Genomic DNA, 17,961 nt, shown 5'->3' with positions numbered 1-17,961 from the left:
TGACAATGTGCAGTCACAAGATTACAGTAGTACTTTTATTGATAAAAGCATGCGTTTGGGACATTTAGCCGTTATACATGTGTGATTAACAGATGCTTCGTGGAGTTTATTGAAGGCCTTGAAACTGCCTTTAAACTCAGAGACAGCTGAGGAAACTACTCTTTTTTTATGCTAAAACATTCTCAACCTCAACAATCAGTCACAGCTGATTCAAGTGTGCATCATCACGGCTTAAGTGTGGCAATCGCACATCTGTGCAGTGGATCTACTGTCACCATGAACAAGCATTTTTGACTTTGTGATAGTCCACAGACCCACATCACCTAATGAAAATACACACAGCTGCATCTTCTCCATCCTCTCTGTGTCCACGTCGTTAGCGAAAGATCACTGACAGACGACCAAAGATTTCGCCTTCCTGATGAAAACGGAAAATATCTGGAGATTTTCGCCTGGTTCAGCCAAGGAAGTCCGTCCCAGTTAGATCAGTGAGATTGTTTATTGGAGGGAGATACTTCTTGGGATCCCCGAGGAAAGGCGAGGAGGGAGGCTGGTTGAAATGGCCCATCAGGAAGATCCCGATCGTGCCGATGAAAAACACCAACGCCATGATGATAAAACAGACCCTGTCGATCACCCGGGCCACAAGGAACCACTCTTCATTCTCCTGGGGTAAAGAAACATTACAGATTAGCACTTAAGTTAAACTAAACCTGAGCAAACAAGCAAATGTAAATTTGTAGAGCTTACATTCTGGAAGTTGCTCTGTTGTCTTGCAGTCTCAGCTATGTGTTTGCAGGAGGCCACGCACTTCTTCAGCTCTGGAGAGGCCTTCGCCAGGCTGATACTGAGCTGCTCGGCGGTGCCTCCCTCCAGCCCATCATCTGTGTGCAAAACAGACCAGATATTCATGAGGTTACGAGGTTAGAGTCAACTTTATTTATAGATCGCTTTAAATAAAAAATTTTTGCATAGGATCTGATGTGATTGGATAAATGATAGAAGGACTGGACAGTGGAAATGGAGTAAAATGATCTCTGTTTGGTTTCTTTAACTGTGGAAAGTAATCCTATGTGATCATCCAGGAATTTAGCAAGGGTACTCAGTCCAATCTGGTCGTTGGGTTTAACAAAAAGGTATAGCTGCTTGTCATCTGCGTAACAGTAAAATCAGAGACTGTGGTTCTGAAATATTTTGCCAACTAGAAGCTTATAGATGAAAAATAGGAGGGGACCTAACGCTGAGCCTTGAGGGACTCCACGTGAGAGATACGAGGGGGTAGAGGATGAGTTGTCGACAGTGATGGACTGAAATAGTCGTATCCTTAAAGTTAAGCGTGAAACTAATCGAGAGCTGTGTACTGCCACACATGCAAACTCATTCAGATACTTACGTAGCTTCTCGAGTACTGATTTCATCAATCCGTTTCTCTCTTTGAGTTTGGTGAACATGAGTTCAGACCGAGCTGTCTTCATCACATATTCCTCCGCCTTGGTGATGAGCGTTATGGAGCTGCGGCGTCGACAGGGGACCAGGTGCCTCTCTGTTGCCAGAGTTTTACTGTTTCCAGCTTCTGGGGCGTATTCACTGTTTGGTGTCCAGGGTTGCATCTGCATTCTCAGCAGCCGAGGCAGGACGTTTAGAAGGATCTGAGGAGGACACAGGGTCAGAGGGTAATCCAGTGGCAAATAGACCAGTACGTTTATTCAGTGGCTTCTTCAAGGGTTTGCTAAGGCTCACTGTGAAGTCTCACCTTTCGGACTTTGTCTGTCATTATGTGAGTGTTCGGGGTTCTCAGGGAGACGTTGAGGACTATCACACAGTTCATCACCACCATCGTGGTCACTGACATCGCAAACATCAAATACCTGCAGTCAAAGATTCATGAATCACATCAGAACGTTTTTTCAGATCAGGTGGAGTTTGACAGATATCTGAGAGCGTTCACATGAACTTACTTGCCAATAAGAGGCACTGCCCTCGAAGTCTCCGGAACCTTCTTGGCGATAAGGAAGAGGAACACAGTCTGGCCCAGAAGAGTGGCGATAGACATGGTGCACTTCTGACCGCCCGCTGCAAAAATCCAATCAAAATTCAGTAAGTACTGGTGAGGTTTTGTGTTGATGAAGACAGATACTAATGACTTATTTTAAATCTTGTGGAGCCTCTGTATAAAGCAATTGAAGCTGTGTTGAAAATCTTAATGACGAGATCTTGGAGTAGCAACTGGATCTGCCGAGAATTTAAAAACTGACATTTCCTGAATTCGTACATCTGTTACAAGATGTTTCAAGACTTGGCTTAGTTTGATGTGACAGAGTTCTGATCAGGGTTTTAGATACAACAAGCACAGACCTTTGGCAGGTAAGTAGAAGACGAGGAGGCAGAGGGAGGAGAAGAGCACACAGGGAGCGATGATGTTGATGATGTAGAAGAGGGGCTTCCTCTCGATGATGAGGAAGAAGACCAGCTCCTGGTACCCCAGCTCGTCCTTCATGTGCTGGGTGTTGATCACCCTCTTGGCCGGCCTGTGTCTGATGACCCACTCTCCATTTTCTATCAACAACAAAATGACAGACTTACATTTCGATAATCATAGAAGCTGGTGTGCACAATTATTCAAATTCTAAGATATTTGTGATACCTGTGAAAGCCTCTGGGTCGATATCCACCCACTCCAACGTGTGGTTATCTTCCTGTGAGAGGACCAGTTCAATCTCGTTGGCACTGTAAGTCTGGGAGCTGAACGCAGATAGAAGATATGATGCGTCACTACAACAAACAGAACCATCTGTTCACTTTTACAAGACAACACAGTGAAAAGGGACCATGAATGAAGGATGCATTGTTCCAGGTTTGGACACTGTGGATTATCTTAATTAATACATTCTATAGAATAACTTCTTGACAACACATTCAAGAGACTCATGAAAAAGTGTGTTTTATACAAACTAGAACCTAAACATTGGCATGCTCTTGTCTGTTTTTCGACGTATATCAAATATACTTGAAACAAAATGTATTATTAGTATTTTTACTGTTGTGCATTGCCTAGAGAGGTCAATCTTCACATCCCAGCACATCTCAGCTACACTCACCGGAAGACCATGGTGCAGTTCTGCCAGTCAAAGGGGAAGTAGTTGACAGTGATGGCGCACGCACTGCGGTAGATGGCAGGAGGAAGCCAGTACACGCAGCCGTCAGGAGACACCAGCGCATTGCAGTAATATGCAACCTCAAACTGTCCATCCACACTGAGAACAGGTTTACACAGCTGTCAAACTCACAGTGTTCCTATATTGTACATATTCGACGTTTTATTGTATGCACACATTTAGGACTTGTGTCCACATTACAGCAGCACTTGGTAAATGTATATGTACGCTTATGCTATAAATGGGAAAGTTGCACCTCATATTTCTGAGAGCGTACGGGTGCTTTTACATTCTGCTACATTAACGTCACATTACATGTCACACGTACGTTTTAAAACATGTAACTCTGCATCACTGACATTAAACATTTAACATCGGTTAAACACACAACATGCTCTCAGATTTTATACTGTAATGTTGATTTTGTTTGCTCTCATTGCTTTTGTAGACATTTTTTTTTAGCTACATTCTGGAAATTTTGAAAGCTTGTCCAACAATTTAATCTGTGCTTATGTTTAACTATCTTGTGTTAAAATCTGAATCTTGTTACACTCACTTGTTCTCCAGTATGACGTCCGGCAGCCAGATGCTCTTAGAGGGGACCCGCATCTGGGAGGTGATGTTCCCGTACAGAGCTGACCTGGGCGGCTGGTCCCATCTGAGCCTGTAGTCACACCATTGCTACACACAGAAATACTCAGGGTTTGATTTTTGTGGATATGTCTAATCATTGCAAAGAAAATCCAGCAGACGAGGCGCGTGAGGTTACCATTTCTATCCAGACGCTCGTCGTCAGGGCCTCCTCCTTTTCATTCTGAGGGAGAGACGGTTCAGTAAACAGTGTCAACTCTCAGCGTTAACTCGTCAGAAGCAGCACAGCGGCCTTGACTCACCAGAGAGATGAGGTTGGTGAGAGTCATCTTGATGTGGACCTGAGTGATGTCACCGCTCTTCTCCATCGGCCGGACATTCTTGTTGTAGCCTTTCATCAAATCTTTAAAAAGCTCCCCTTCGAGGTTGAGCGCTGATGCTGCAGACAGACCACACACACACACAACAAGAGGATATCAAAGACTGAGAGAAGTGACTCATTTAAATGCACAATATGTCATTTCTAAAAACAAAACTCAAGACATCTGCAGAGTGTTGTGAGTGTGGAGACATGGCCGCTGCCCAGCTGAGAATCAGATGCAGAACCAGGCCTTCTGGAGGAATAAACACCCTCGGTGACATCGGATTCTCCTCTGATTAAGTTAAAAAAGTGGATTTTTGTCTTCACTCCTGTCTATCAACCTGACTACGTAATGTTTACTGCCCACAGGAGCTGGAGGGGAAATACTGAACAACACATTATAGAGAGGGGAGCCGATAAGAAGAGAAGAGAACCAGACCACTGCTGATCAACACACCATTAAACAGCCACCATCGCTGATGTAAATCTGACGTGAATCAGACGCAAATGTTCACACATGAAGTAATGTTTTAAAAGTTTTCTTAATGTTATGTTTAGTCTTGTTCAACAACATTCCAATCCTGGAAGTAGAGACACATCGACCTAATGAAAGGCAACGTTACTATCACAAAAAATTGTGGATTTATCAGTTTGGAACATTTGGGATAATGTAAGCATGCGACATTCTCAACGTATGTACATGGACATATAACATTCATATATGGGGCAATTTTACAAATTAGACTCAGTTTCCCCATCAGTTGTATAATATCTCCTGTGGTTCTGGACAGACTACAAAAATTATCCTGGTGATGTCATTGTGATGTAAGCAGGGTTGTCTTGACTTTTGCTTGAGACATGACATGGTAAGAAAAACAACTGTGCCATGAAACAAGTTTGTTAGGTTTAAATGATTTAGGAGGTGGTGTGTTGTGTGTTTAGAAACCAGAATATCTTAGCTTCTACTTCTTCAGTTCTGACCCTTGAATTTGATCTCATATAGTAGTTGTCAATCTACGACTTTCTTAGATCATGATCCCAGAGGAGACTTTGTCAGAATACAAACACATCATGAATCTTTTATTTTAATGTTATTTTACTAAATTGAAATACATAGAAATAATTTTGCTTATTTCTTTTTTGAAGTGCCAGACAAACCTTTTCTGAAGAGAACACACTAACTAAAGCAAAATGAATACATGTCTATGTGGCTTTTAGCTGGGATTTAGCAAAAGTACCAAACACAAATGTTGATCATGTTTGGTTGGTGTCTTCTGTTACAGCAATTTCAACCCAGACTAACAATGAACTGTTCATTAGAAGACACACAGCAAGGTCCAGCATTATTTCTACTTTTTTCTTTCTAACTAATGAGTTCAGCTCTTTTGAAAGAGTTTAAACTAAATTAGTTTTGTAATTACAATAAGATGAGCCTGAATAAAAACTGTAATGTAAATCAGGGGCTTGGAAGAAAACCTTTCTGTTAGTCAAAGTCAATATAAATCTGATAATCTGACTTGTGTGCAAAGATACAGGCTGATTATCCTGAAGTGTTCCTACCTGTGGCAGAAATCATAAACACCCTTACGAGGAGTGTCAGCGAGAGCGGAGGTCCAGAATCCATTAGTGTGTGTGCTCCGAGACAAAGCTGTGATCACTAATCTGATACACATGGACACTACTTGATGGAGCTGCTGGCACTCGTCCTGTTTGTGTGTGTGCCGACAAATGTGTGTGTGTTTCCCGGCAAAACACACACACATGGGAGGGTTGAGGTTGAGGGGAGTGGTTGGGGGTTGTTGGGGGGAGTTGATGATTAGTAGGGTTAAATCCAAGAGTGTATTTCCAGTTCTGCATAGGCAGCTGTCACAACACACACACACACACACACACACACACACACACACACTGGGAACATGACATGCACATAGCTCAGGCATTGTACTCAGCACATGGCTGCCACCCAGTGTTAAAGTACACCATGAAAAACACACACTGTCCTGTAATTGTGCTCAGCGCACCTGGCTGTTGTCATTCAGACGTCCACGTGAGCATAAGTGATATAAATTTAGCGCGGCGGTGATCTTTGCTCAGACAGCTAACAACTTTTTTTTCTCCCCTCAGAAACAAGGGTTAAATGTGTTGTCTGTAATAAAAAAGGATTAGAGGCCAGCAGATCAGATGATTAACGAGAGGGAGACGGCAGCGACGCTGCGTATGTCTGAAGGCCGGAGAGTTGAAAGAGCCGTACAGTGGAGGAGAGAACAGGTGATAAGACCCGTCTGTTTACAGCACTGCCACTGTGATGACGGACCCGGCTCTGTGGAGGTTGCTGGCACATTAGTGGCATTTCTGTACTCTGTGTGTGTGTATATGTTTGTGTGCGTGTGTGTGTGTGCGTCACAAAAATACTTCCCACCATGATCTGGCACACTTCCCACACACACATAAACACTCAGGCTTTAGGCAGGGAGTGGATGTGTCGCAGCAGAGGTATGTGTGTGTGTGTGTGTTTACCCAGCTGTCACACTCGTATCCCTGAGTATCCCTCTTTTAGCTGTTGCACTTACTCGCTTTGGTTTATTTAGGCTCATTCAGTTTATCAGTGGCTGAGACATGGCAACCACGAAAGTAAAACACCTCAGAGCTTCATTTTTCTTAAGCGACACTTGTATTCACTTGAAAATTCTGACTCATGACAGACAATAAGAGTCTCTAGAGGTCAGACTACTTGTGTGTCCAGTTGCAATTCCCCCATCCTGGAAATAAGGAGTGAAGACAGGGAGGAGCTGGGCATCAGCAGCTGCTGTGTTGACGGGAAAGCTTACCCTCAAAGGGTCGGAGGACCGAGGTCGACCTGGGGTCTCGAGAGGAGCCGAGCAGAATTGAAAACAAGCCTTAAGAAAGTATGTCCGGGTAAACCAGCAGCAAAATACTGCAGGATTAGCAGCATGACTGTCAGCTCTTTTGAATAACTCGCGTCACAATTCACTTTGGGATTACGTAACTGCGGATCACCACAACATTAAACACCACACGCTTTACCATCAATAACAATTTTAATCATATATAGATTTATTTATTTTTTTTACAAAAATACAAATGCTTTGCTCTATACAAATAAATATGGTAGGAATAAGGTAAGAATATGAATAATATTTACAGTCTGTCTGCTTCACAAGAGGCTCAACCTTTGCAAAAGACAATGTGAATAACTTATTTTGTACAGATTCATAAGTTAGACAAGGCTGCGTCTCCAACCACGTACAAAAACAAAAAGAAAACATCCTGTGGCGTGATGGACGGTCAAAAGTTGGATTGATACATTCATGGTTTTCATTAAGAGCTACAGTCAGGCTCTCAGGCGGGGAACAAACAAAATAACTCTTCACAGGAGACAGAAGTAGAAGTACAGTTTGTGTGAGTGTGCGTTTTATGTGCGTCTCTCTCTCTTTTTTTCCCGTGGCGAGGGATCTTTCTGAGAAGTGTTTGTGCTATCGTCTCTCGTTCGAGTCTTTATTCTTCTCGCTTTGCTGCAAATAAAATCAAGTCTTGAGTGCCTCCAGCGCCAGAGCGATGATCCTCGGCACGCTACGGTAGAACGACTCGTTCTCCAGGCCCACGAGACTGTAGAAGGTCAAAGGTCGTCCTCCCACGACAGCTCTGACCCGCGCCTGGTAAAGCCCTCGATCGTTCTTGGAGCTCAGATCGACTAACACCTGAACAAAGCAGAGAGAAACGAGGAGAGAGAGAGATGATTGATTAGTACATGAGGATAAAATATTTTCTTTTCACGTAACTTCTTAAACGGCGATTTACCTCTTGGAAGTTCATGCGTAGGTTCTTGCTTGGGATATTTAAGACCCATCTGTAAGAGTCTCTGACCTGGCTGACTTGCTGTGAGGACTCCCTCACTCCGGGACAAACTGCAGAACAAGAAAAACATTTAATTTTAGAATTGACAAATATCATTTATAACCAAATATAAGGTGCTGAATGAAAGTTTGGACACGACACGTACTTTTCCCGTTGGCCCCTGGTATCTGCCTCTTTCGAAGGAGGCTCCTGTATTTTCTGCGTAGACTTAAATTGTTCACAGTCTGTCGTGGGTCAGCTGTCGTCTCCGTGTGAGCGCCCTCAGCGACCGGCTGACCGACAGTTGTTGACTGCTCTGGTGACGCTGAGGATTTTATTTCTGTTCTGTCTCCATCCTCATCAAAAGTAAAATCCCCCGAGGTTGCGCTCCAATTTACGTCACCAAGAACGTCACTATCGGCCGAGGTTTCACTTTGTGGCGCATCTTCTTGTGTCCCTAATTTCTGAATTTCACTCATCAGAGCTGATAGAAGTGACCAAGGCTGCCGGGATTCCTGGGAGGAGGAGGTGGAGGAGGTGGAGGAGGAGGAGGAGGAGGAGGAGGAGGAGGAGGAGGAGGGGCCGGTGTGGCCTGGTGCTCCAGTGGAAGAAGCAGGTAAAGGGGGACTGTTGGGAGAGTCCTCCTGGAGGTAGACTGTGTCCAGGTGCAGGATGGGAGGAGCGGCGCGTGACTCCAGTTTGGAGCGCAGAGCTGAGATAACAGATCGAAACTCTCCCTCCAGGCGATGCACTGAGGAGTCCTCCATCTAGAGATGTAAAAAATAGAGTTGGATATAAAGATTAGCTTCAAGCAAATACATTTGCTAGCATCATATATTTCCTTTCAAAATGAAAAGACCAAAAAATGGTACAGAGTTGTTGTGCTTTTCTAAGGATTTCTGAATATTCAATCGTCAGACTACGCTGTGATTTTATCAACATTAGGCGATATGATGTGAAACTGTTTCATCTGTGTTTGGACATTTCAGAAATACCACAAAAAGGTACCTGTGAGAAGAGATTCTCCTCCTGTCCTCTCTGTGTGTCGGTGTTTTGTTTCTCCAGGTCCTCGGCCACGTTTCTCAGGTATTTCTCCCAGTCGTCCACTGAGGGTCCCACTTCTCTGAACAAGGCTGGAGGAACTGGAGAAGGACCCTGCTCCGTCGGCAGCACAGCTCCACCTAGCTGTTCTGCAAGTAATAAAACACCTGTTACAACAGTGACAAACTACACAGCAGGGAGGGAGTAGGAGTTTGCATGGTTACCTGTACATTTTAAACTTTAGTCATCTGTCAATCATGTACCTTGGATCTGTGTGAGACCATGGCTCAGGCCCAGGTCCCTCCTCTCTCTGGTGTGGGTGAAAGCCGTGCTGTAGATGTGCTCCACCAGCTGAGGCAGAGTCTGGGTGAAGAAGGTCAAGTCCACTTTGTCCCGGATGTAGTCCTCGGCCCTCTGGAGCAAGTCCAACAGGGTCTGCAGGAACGATCGCAGCTCTGGGCGGCAGAGAGAACGACAACAGATCAGAAACCTCAAAGCAACGTGCAGAGTACGCGTAGTCCTTCATAATCCATCAGACTGTGCTCATGAATACTCACGACATTTCTTGAAGCGGGTGAGGCACTTGTCCTCGGCCATTCGGCTGCAGGAGCTGGCAGGCTGGCCAGGCGGACAGGTCAGGGTGTAGAAGCGACAGAGGGAGCTGAACTCCGCCCTCTGTTCCTCCTCCGTCATCTCTGTCGTCTTTAGAAGCTCCGGACATGTCGGCTCCCTGCTTCCAAATGACTCTACAAAAGAAAAGCGCGGATTGTTGCATTGTGGATGGCATTCTTACGCTGAAGACGTGTGTCATACATCCAGATATCTGAGTTTTTGTGGTGTTCAATTGTAGCTTGAGACTCACTTTGTATCTCAGCCTGAATCCAGTCAGAGAAAGCAGACACCCGTGTGTAGACTCCGGGCTTGCCCTTCTCCCCACAGCCGTCTCCCCACGAGGTGATGCCGTGGAGCTGGAACCGACCTGAAATCCTGTCCTGGTAGATCAGCGGGCCTCCAGAATCTCCCTACAGATGATTACAAAAAAACAGAACGATTTTTTTATTTAAGAAAATGGCAAAGTCGCTGGAAAGTGTCAAACTACAGAACGTCGGATCTTTTAAAAGTGATTTAAAGGTGCGTTAATTCCTACCTGACACGAGTCAATGCCTCCGGAGAGATAACCGGCACACAGCATGGTGTTGGTGACCAGTTCTTTGCCGAGGGCGCTCTTACAGGTGCTCTGAGGCAGCAGAGGCACCTTGGCCTCCATCACCACATCAGCAGACGGGCCGTCTGTAGAAAATAATACACAGAGAAATGTAACATGTTCTATGATGAGGGGTTATACGTTTAAAACTCAAAGTCTTCCTCAGCATCAACGGCACATATTCTGAACAGAAAGCTTAGAAAACTACGCTATAAAATAGCTCTTAAGTGAAAATCAATGTCAGTTATCTCCCACTCACCCTCATAGAGGGAGCCCCAGCCTGCCACCAGGCACGGACTGCCAGTAGGGGGCTCCATGCCAGAGGGGAGACACACCGGAGTGACGCGGTTGGACAGGACCACAGGGGCCGTCAGCTCCACCAGGGCTATATCGTTGTTAAACGTCTTTGGGTTGAACTGCAGGAAGTGGAGAAAGTTTGACTGATTAAGTTACTTGAAGACCGATCTGGCTGCCTGATTGTTCAACCAGGAGACAACACAATACAATCAGACATGACACTGGATTGTTACCTTAGGATGAGGGATGATGCGGTTCACTTTGAGAACCTGCTCATCAGGGTCAGTTTTGGTGATGTCAAACTCCCCAACCACGGCGGTCCAGTAGCTCTCGCTTCGGCTGCTGCAGAGGTCAGACACAGGAACAGACACGGGGAGTGAGAGGACGAGAAATAATCTCAAAGGCTTTATACAAATCAAAGATCTTATTATAGTTTCAGAAAACAGATTTGCGCACTTACCCGGCAAAACAATGAGCAGCAGTGACCACCCAGGAGCTGTCCACCAGGACCCCGCCGCACATCAGGCCACCATCTAGCTGGAGGTTGACCAGCCAGGGCCAGCTGCCCGGAGGAGCAGGAGAGCCGCCCACGATGCGGGAGCGAGGCTGTGTGATGTTCTGCACCCCGGACGACCTCTGACCGCACACTGCTGCTGGGACAGAGAGACACCGATGGTCAGAAAATCGCAGCAAAATCGTTTGCTTAATATAAATTAATACCAGAGCTGTGCAAATGAAAATCGTAGGATCATCTGTACGAATGCATGAATACATCTCCTCACCCTGTGCATGCGTCTGTGTCGCAGGCTCCAGGTTCTGCATGGTGTTGAGCAGGCTGCACTGGAGGACACGGGCGCTGCAACTCTCCCCCATGATCCTGATGCAGGTCTCTTTATCTATCTCGCCAGGCGGGCAGCGGTGCTGGTAGTACGCACAGGCCTGGCTCAAAACCCAGCTACGCTCGGCTTCATCTTGAAGCTTCTGGGCCTTAGTGATGACATCACAGCTGGGCTCTGATACGGCACTGGCAGGAGACGCTGAAGAGGAGATACGACGGTTAGAATCACTAAGAGCATTCATCTGTAATACAGAACAACAGCGATTTAAGATGCCTAAAGAAGGAAAAGAGTAAGAGGAGCCACGCTTTACTTACAGCAGGCGCCAGTCAACTGTCCACAGTCCTGAAACAAACAGGGAACGCAGCCCCGGCAGCCGGCTTCAGCCCGACTCCTCTCGGATGATGCGCGCTCGAGGGTGGACAGGGCGCTGGACATGGCCGCCTCTAGAACCACAGTGCCACGATCAGACAGAGCTGCAGGAGACAACAGGAAGAAAGCGCAGAATATTAAAACACATTTAAAAAGGCATTAAGATGTAAGACTAGCTAAAGAAGAAAAAAAGATATGCAGACAAGTGCACATCAGTGAGCCAGACCAATATGTTGTTCAGGTTGATATGACAATATATATTCACGTTTGTAACATTCGGAACGAGAAATTGCAGATCAAAGTCAAATATAAGATGGTGGTTATATCTTCATTGCAGCTGTCCTGTTGGAACATATCTCGGTGACGAGCAGTGCTACAAAAAATAGTTTGTGTCTGAAATAAATATTGACATCAGTGGCGGCCTCAAAAATCCAATGATTGGCTTCAGTGCAAACTTTTAAGATAAATACGTGTACATTCACCGAATTACAAAACTACCAGATCTCTCTGAAAGGAAAAAATGTGGGGACAGGCACATTGAGAGGGGTCCTGTGGTAATTTGCTGTGGGAACACGATGTGCGTTTGTGAGCATTAGCATGAACTGGTGCAGCTTTCTGGTATGTGTGTGCGAGTAGCCCCCTTTTTTCTCATGCTGCTCTTTGAGCTCATTGGCAGCGTGTTAGGGGAGCTAGCTCACGCTCAGCGCGCTGGTGAGGCTTCTGCAGGCACACATCAATCGGGCCGCCGACCCGGCAGCCCCCCTCTGTGCCGCGCAACATCACAGGATAGGCCACTAACAACAACAATGCTGATTGAAGACTTAATTAGAAGGCCAGGGCTGAGCTGGCAGAGGCTGGCGGGCAGGGACAGGCCGTAGGGGCACGGGCTGGCAGCCCCGGGGCGGCTGGGACCCCGAGTCCCTTGTTCTGAACACTCCAAACACACACTGCCATCACCAGTTGTTTGTATGGAGGCTCGGCTATACTCAGCACTTCAACTAGAGAGGGCCAGAGGTCCCTCACCGCTACGCTGTACTGCAGGATTTTACAAGTTTCTCTGCAGTGTGTCTGCCCGAGAAAGGGAGAAAATCAAATGTAGCCTAAAGAAAGCTAAGAAACATTTCTATTCTTTCAGTATTGCTTCCTTCAAGGTCTGACACCCGCTGCTCATCAGTAAAATACTGAAGTGTATCATATGTTTCCACGCATATCATCCAACTTAATAACAAAGCAGGCCTGTAGCAAAAGTAATTTTTTTAAACATGTGTCAGCTGTTATCACAAAAACCTGCAGATATGTGCATGAAAGCGCTGAGCTTACGACTTTACAGTATCACCAGAAGCATCACAGCATCACCAGTGTTTTTGTAGGACACTCACTCACGCTGAATGATTTGTTCTCAATTCTGTACATTTTAACAAGTTATTTTAAATCCACCGCCGAGAAACCCTTATAACGCAGAAATCAGAATCCCAAACAAAAGTCTCAGAAAAGGCGCTTGTTGTCACTTCCACTTAACGCATACTGCCATCATTTAGAAACAAAAATAAGTAGTGTAAGTTTATAAAAAAAAAAAAAAAAAGTACCTTTGAGTGCACTCTGGGGCATCCTGTAGACCTCTCGACCTGTCGGGGCTCCCAGCAAGCAGTCGAGTCCCATGGTGAGCAGTGATATCAGCAGCAGCATGGTGTCAGAACATCAGACCTCCGCTCCGCAGTGACAACAAGCAGACCGGCGGGAGCCACGCGGAACGAGCAGGGAGGATGCAGAGGTGCTAGAGATGAGGCTACCCTGCGGTGTTTCCAGGTCAGTACTGTCTGGTCGCTCTCTGCAAACGCTGGCTGTCTCCCTCCTCCTGACTCTCTGGGCTCGCTCCCACACTGTGGTGCAGGGCATCTGTCTGTAAGTTTACTTAGAGGAACAATAGGTGCCCGGAGTGGTCCCTGGTATATATAGAGCCCCCAGGGGAACACCAGTAAGAGATGGAGGTGGGGTGGGGGGTCGGAAAGAGAGAGAGAGAGAGAGGGAGAGGGAGGGAGGAGGGAGAAATGCTCCCATGGCCAATACACAAACAGATGAATTCATTAAGACTGTGACAGCAAATCGGGCGCAACTTGCCAAGGCTGGACATCACAAAGAGGTTTGGTTCTATGAAAGGAGACAGAGGGAGGGAGAGAGAGATGCAGATAGGGAGGGGAGGTGGGGGGGAGAGGATGGGAAGGCGGAGTGATTGGCTGGGCGGCGGGGAAGGGGGTGTTGTTTGAATTAATTAATGTGAGAGGAAGAGGGAGAAAGTTACGCAGATAAGGATATAGGCTGATGTGACACGGGTGGAGGAATGCAAGAGCGAGGAGTCGCGGCGTGGAGCGCGGCAAGCAGGAGATGGAGGGAGGTTGAGTGACAGAGTGTGAGAGAGCGGGAGAGAGAGAGAGAGAGAGGAGAGGGAAGTGTCTGCCATTCTGCATGCCCCTCAAAGAGGGCATTGTCCCCGGCGTCCCTCTGAGGATGCCCACATCAAAGCCGTCCCCCGGGCATCACTTGGCCGCCGCCTCCATTGATCACTTACAGTCTTTTATCCCCCCCATTAAAATATTGTCAGTTCACATCACTTTTGTCTTTCTCTGCTGAACTCTGCTTTTGTTACATAAAGATACAGTAAAAAAAGAAGAAGAAGAAGAAGAAAAAAGGGCTCATGAACATGGTGTATTTTCAAAGTCTGTAACGGATCATTGAAGGAAAAAAAATCAAAACATTATTTTTGTGTTTCAGTCTCGCATTCGTTGTTAATGTTTTGGATGTTGCCTCTTTGTATGGAAACAGACTTATAAACAGAATGTTTGACTCTCCTCATGATAGAGATCTTGTATCGAAATCCTTAATATCATTATATGAGACACAACTACCCCCGTAAAAACATTACTAAGCATTGGAAGGTGTGTGACCATTTAAGTGGAGTGTCACTCCAGGATCTCTAATCAATTTCACCAAATAGAGTCTTTGTATGATGACAAAATAAAACTTTACATTTAACAGTGTTGGGGAGCAGTAAAGTATTTGTATTTGTACTTAAACTAGTAGTTGCATGTGCATTTTGTGGCGGCATGCTGTTAGTTCAGTTTCATTCATAACTGCATTGTTATTCATGTTGTTCAGTTACTTCGTTTTTGCCATTTTTTGTTTCGGTAACTTCTGAAACTACAAATAAGTCTGCATAGAGGTGCATCTTAAATATCGAATCATGTATGACTTTTTGCAGACAAAGATTTAGACTTCTAAAAAAGTAGCCTGAACTTATCTATTTTCTGAAGCAGCTTTAGTTGCCACACGAGATGTCTCACACGTGAAGTTTTGCCGTAGCTCAACTTATTCCAAGCGTCAAGTAATTGGTAGCTTTCAAAGTAGCTTCCTCAAACCCACTGAAATATGATCTGTATCAACGAGTGATGACGTATTTGATCTTGAACCAACACGGTGGCTTCTGTGACTGTCTAGTCTGATTTTAAAGTAAGAAATATGAGAATTGTTGAAGAAGTCTGAGGCACTCAAAGAATTCAAAAGCTTTTAATATCACTTGGCCACTGACTCATGAGATGTGAAACAGTGTCTATGCATTTCAGCCATTAAGACCTCAGGTACTTGCCTTGATGAAGGCAAGTACCTGACCGGTAGGCTTTTTTTTCAGTTGTTAATAATTGATAGCCTTGAGATATTGAAGGTTTTATAACTCATCACCCACTGAAGGGGCTCAGACTTCTTCAGAGAGACAGCGTTTACAACACCTGAGCAGCACTCTTTGTTCACTGCTATACACTAACTAAACAGAAATGGATCACAGACACTCTGCATGCAAGAACTGCTGATGTGTAATGTGCCAAAATCGGATATTCAGGTTCGCTCAGTCCAGCTTTATGCAGCTTTATTTATTCTCTAAATATTATTCGAAAAACTCTCATGTGAATACTCCTGTCGCTGCCCTGGAGAGTAACAAAAAGTCTGATCAGAGCATAAAGCTCACATAAACAAAATGTTCCGTACATTCGAAGGCAACAGACACGGGCACGGTCCCAGTCTACATGGGCACAGAAAAGACGTCTGTGCCGACCAGGAACCCAAAGGAGAAGCGCAAATTGGAGTCAACTTTGAGCCAACTAACTGGCTGAACGATAAAAAAGAGTGGCGGCTGAATCTAGCGGGGCCTTATCAAAGAGCGCCGACCACTGCTGCCACAAGCCAGCGCTGACGGCAGAGTTCACACTGACAACAACATACAGTATGTGTTAGAGAGTGTGTGACTGTGTGTTTATGTTGCGGGCAAAGTTTGTGCTGGCGAGTCCAAATGCTTCGATTTGGTGAAACAGTACACGAGCAAGCTCACGCATGCAAGGGATGAGAAACAGGAGAGAATTAAGAGGATGAGGAGCCGGAATTAGATGGAAACATTAAACATCTAAAGTTTTCTCTCAGACATTTGTTAGTGTGTTTTTGTGTGTGTGTTTGTGTGTGTTTGTGTGTGTACTGTGTGCGTTGTGCCCCAGCCCCCTCCATGCACCCGTGCGGCACAATGGCCCTGAGATCTGAGAGCAGGCTCAGGCGGAGCGGAGCGGGAACGGCATGGGACAAACGGGCGGCACTCTTTCATTCCTTCCCTCCCTCAGTTCATTTCCCTTTGATGTCCTTTGATTAATTTGCCTTCTGCTCACTCTTCCTTCATCCGTCCACCGAGCACGGAGCGCTCCGCCTCTCTTTTCTGCTTCGCCTGCCTGTTTCTATCACTGCGAGCTGTGATGTTCCACCTTATCAACTCTTTTCCAACTCTGGCTTCATTTAATCGTGAACGCTGCCGTCAAAAGATTGCGCACAACTCACTTTTCAGCATTTTCCTTTCATCTTAAGCAATGTAATTGTAAATCTACTGCAAATAATCCCAATCAGCATAAATTGGCTCAAATTAATGTGACAGGTTATGTGGTTCTTCTTCGCTGGTTGAGTTTTTCCAGTGCGCAGGCCTTGAATACAGCATTGATTTAAGTACATCATGTACCTGTGAGGGTTGCCAATAGCACTTAACACCCTCAGGCAAAAAAAAAAAAAACCTCTCTTAGATCCTAAGGAAGCTTTTAATTGGTATCGCCCAGAGTCAGAGCCAGTTAGAATATAGCTGCCTTTAACGATCTGATTTAACTTCCTGATAATCTTAGACGTGCCCCAACTTCTGTCAGTTTCAAAGCCAAATCATAAACCTCTGATGGTCTCCCTTGTCTTTGACTGATTCATCCCTCTGCTGTGCTTTTATTTCCGGAATTGCCTTTCTTTACCTTATGCAATGCGTTTGAATTGCCCCTTGTTTTAAAGGTGTTATACAAAAAAAGTTGCCTAAACTGAAAAGTCACATGAAACCGGCTGCAAGCGAGACCACAGCTGCATTTACATGGACCCTGATGTTCCACTAATGTTGAGAATAATAGTCCAATCAGAATGAAAATGCCTCAAATGAATGTTCAAATGAATGAATGAATGAATGAATGAATGAATGAATGAATGCACTGAATTCTGCCAACAATGTGGAAATAAATCTTCTTCTGTGATTCTTCTGTCATGTTTCCTGCAGATTTAAAGCTTCGCAGCCAGCAAGCTGAACAACTTTGTGCTTGTCAAAAAAGTTACTTTCTGATGAAATGCTTTGGGGCAATGCATATCTTCATTTTATCACTTTATTTAGTGTCAAGTTAAGATAGAATCTCTAATCTCAATTGTTTCAATTAAACCGAAGAAATCTAGTTAATTAACCACAGCTAATGTTAGTCGTATTTTAATTCCCACGACCCTGATATTCTATTTACAGGTGTAAGAGCTGCAATGATTTTTTTTTTTTGGTACACACAATTATAATAGCATTGCTCAACAGCAAATGGAAAATGTGAAATCACAGATCGTTTAAAAAGATATTGCATAGATTGTCCAATCCATACTTCCAGGCTACACTGGCAGCACTTCTGGTAAGTGAATGTTTTTCAGACCCAGGTGACAGCTGTGCTCAATTATTAGAGAACGAACAATCACAAATTCGTGAGGTTTTAACAATTATTCATGTCTAAGGAGAATAAGATTTCATGCAAGTGATTGGACTGGCTGGGCCGCTGAAAATTCATGTGAATGCACAATCATCTGTCGAACCGTCTAGAAGAGATTTATTGTGGGGTGCACAGGCTCGTCACTGGCCGGCTGCTTGAGCAGGTTACATAAAGAAAA

At 45.1% G+C, this 17,961-nt stretch overlaps 2 protein-coding genes across 3 annotated transcripts in view; both read right to left on the bottom strand.

Moving 5' to 3' along the window:
* Positions 1-16: 16 nt before the first annotated feature.
* On the bottom strand, positions 17-7,017 carry chrng (cholinergic receptor, nicotinic, gamma). Of its 2 annotated transcripts, none has more exons than XM_030402923.1 (12): positions 6,936-7,017; positions 4,049-4,185; positions 3,925-3,969; positions 3,712-3,836; positions 3,099-3,254; positions 2,645-2,742; positions 2,356-2,556; positions 1,959-2,073; positions 1,754-1,868; positions 1,394-1,649; positions 751-884; positions 17-667 (listed from the first exon to the last, which is right to left on the bottom strand). In XM_030402923.1, exons 2-12 carry the CDS (start codon positions 4,142-4,144, stop codon positions 458-460), a joined length of 1,551 nt encoding a protein of 516 aa, XP_030258783.1. In that variant the 5' UTR covers positions 4,145-4,185; positions 6,936-7,017; the 3' UTR covers positions 17-457. The 2 variants fall into 2 exon arrangements, with proteins under 2 accessions (XP_030258783.1, XP_030258782.1); XM_030402922.1 differs by lacking the exon at positions 6,936-7,017 and adding an exon at positions 5,668-5,814.
* Positions 7,018-7,177: 160 nt separating this feature from the next.
* The window catches only part of prss56 (serine protease 56), a 14,741-nt gene continuing 3,957 nt past the window's right edge, over positions 7,178-17,961 (bottom strand). The window contains exons 3-16 of the mRNA XM_030403171.1: positions 13,299-13,592; positions 11,658-11,816; positions 11,287-11,541; positions 10,965-11,154; positions 10,738-10,846; positions 10,467-10,623; positions 10,151-10,293; positions 9,866-10,025; positions 9,561-9,749; positions 9,267-9,458; positions 8,971-9,152; positions 8,129-8,729; positions 7,927-8,033; positions 7,178-7,826 (exon numbers count right to left, since the gene is read on the bottom strand). Coding sequence (XP_030259031.1) covers positions 7,653-7,826; positions 7,927-8,033; positions 8,129-8,729; positions 8,971-9,152; positions 9,267-9,458; positions 9,561-9,749; positions 9,866-10,025; positions 10,151-10,293; positions 10,467-10,623; positions 10,738-10,846; positions 10,965-11,154; positions 11,287-11,541; positions 11,658-11,816; positions 13,299-13,398 — 2,718 coding nt within the window. The 5' untranslated portion in view covers positions 13,399-13,592 and the 3' untranslated portion in view covers positions 7,178-7,652. The remainder of the gene's footprint in view (positions 7,827-7,926; positions 8,034-8,128; positions 8,730-8,970; positions 9,153-9,266; positions 9,459-9,560; positions 9,750-9,865; positions 10,026-10,150; positions 10,294-10,466; positions 10,624-10,737; positions 10,847-10,964; positions 11,155-11,286; positions 11,542-11,657; positions 11,817-13,298; positions 13,593-17,961) is intronic.

The sequence above is a fragment of the Sparus aurata genome, chromosome 21, assembly GCF_900880675.1.
Source record: "Sparus aurata chromosome 21, fSpaAur1.1, whole genome shotgun sequence".
NCBI lineage: Eukaryota > Metazoa > Chordata > Actinopteri > Spariformes > Sparidae > Sparus > Sparus aurata.
The sequence above is the reverse complement of the archived record's forward strand: the minus strand, read 5'-3'. Positions and strand labels throughout refer to the sequence as shown.

What these genes read in the sequence shown, in the direction of transcription:
- chrng (XM_030402922.1), bottom strand. Translation starts at nt 5,731, where the DNA reads ATGGATTCTGGACCTCCGCTCTCGCTGACACTCCTCGTAAGGGTGTTT. An exon ending in CGAGCGTCTGGATAGAAATG is followed by an intron (nt 3,837 to 3,924) that starts GTAACCTCACGC and finishes TTCTGTGTGTAG; the next exon opens with CAATGGTGTGACTACAGGCT. An exon ending in AACTGCACCATGGTCTTCCG is followed by an intron (nt 2,743 to 3,098) that starts GTGAGTGTAGCT and finishes ATCTGCGTTCAG; the next exon opens with CTCCCAGACTTACAGTGCCA.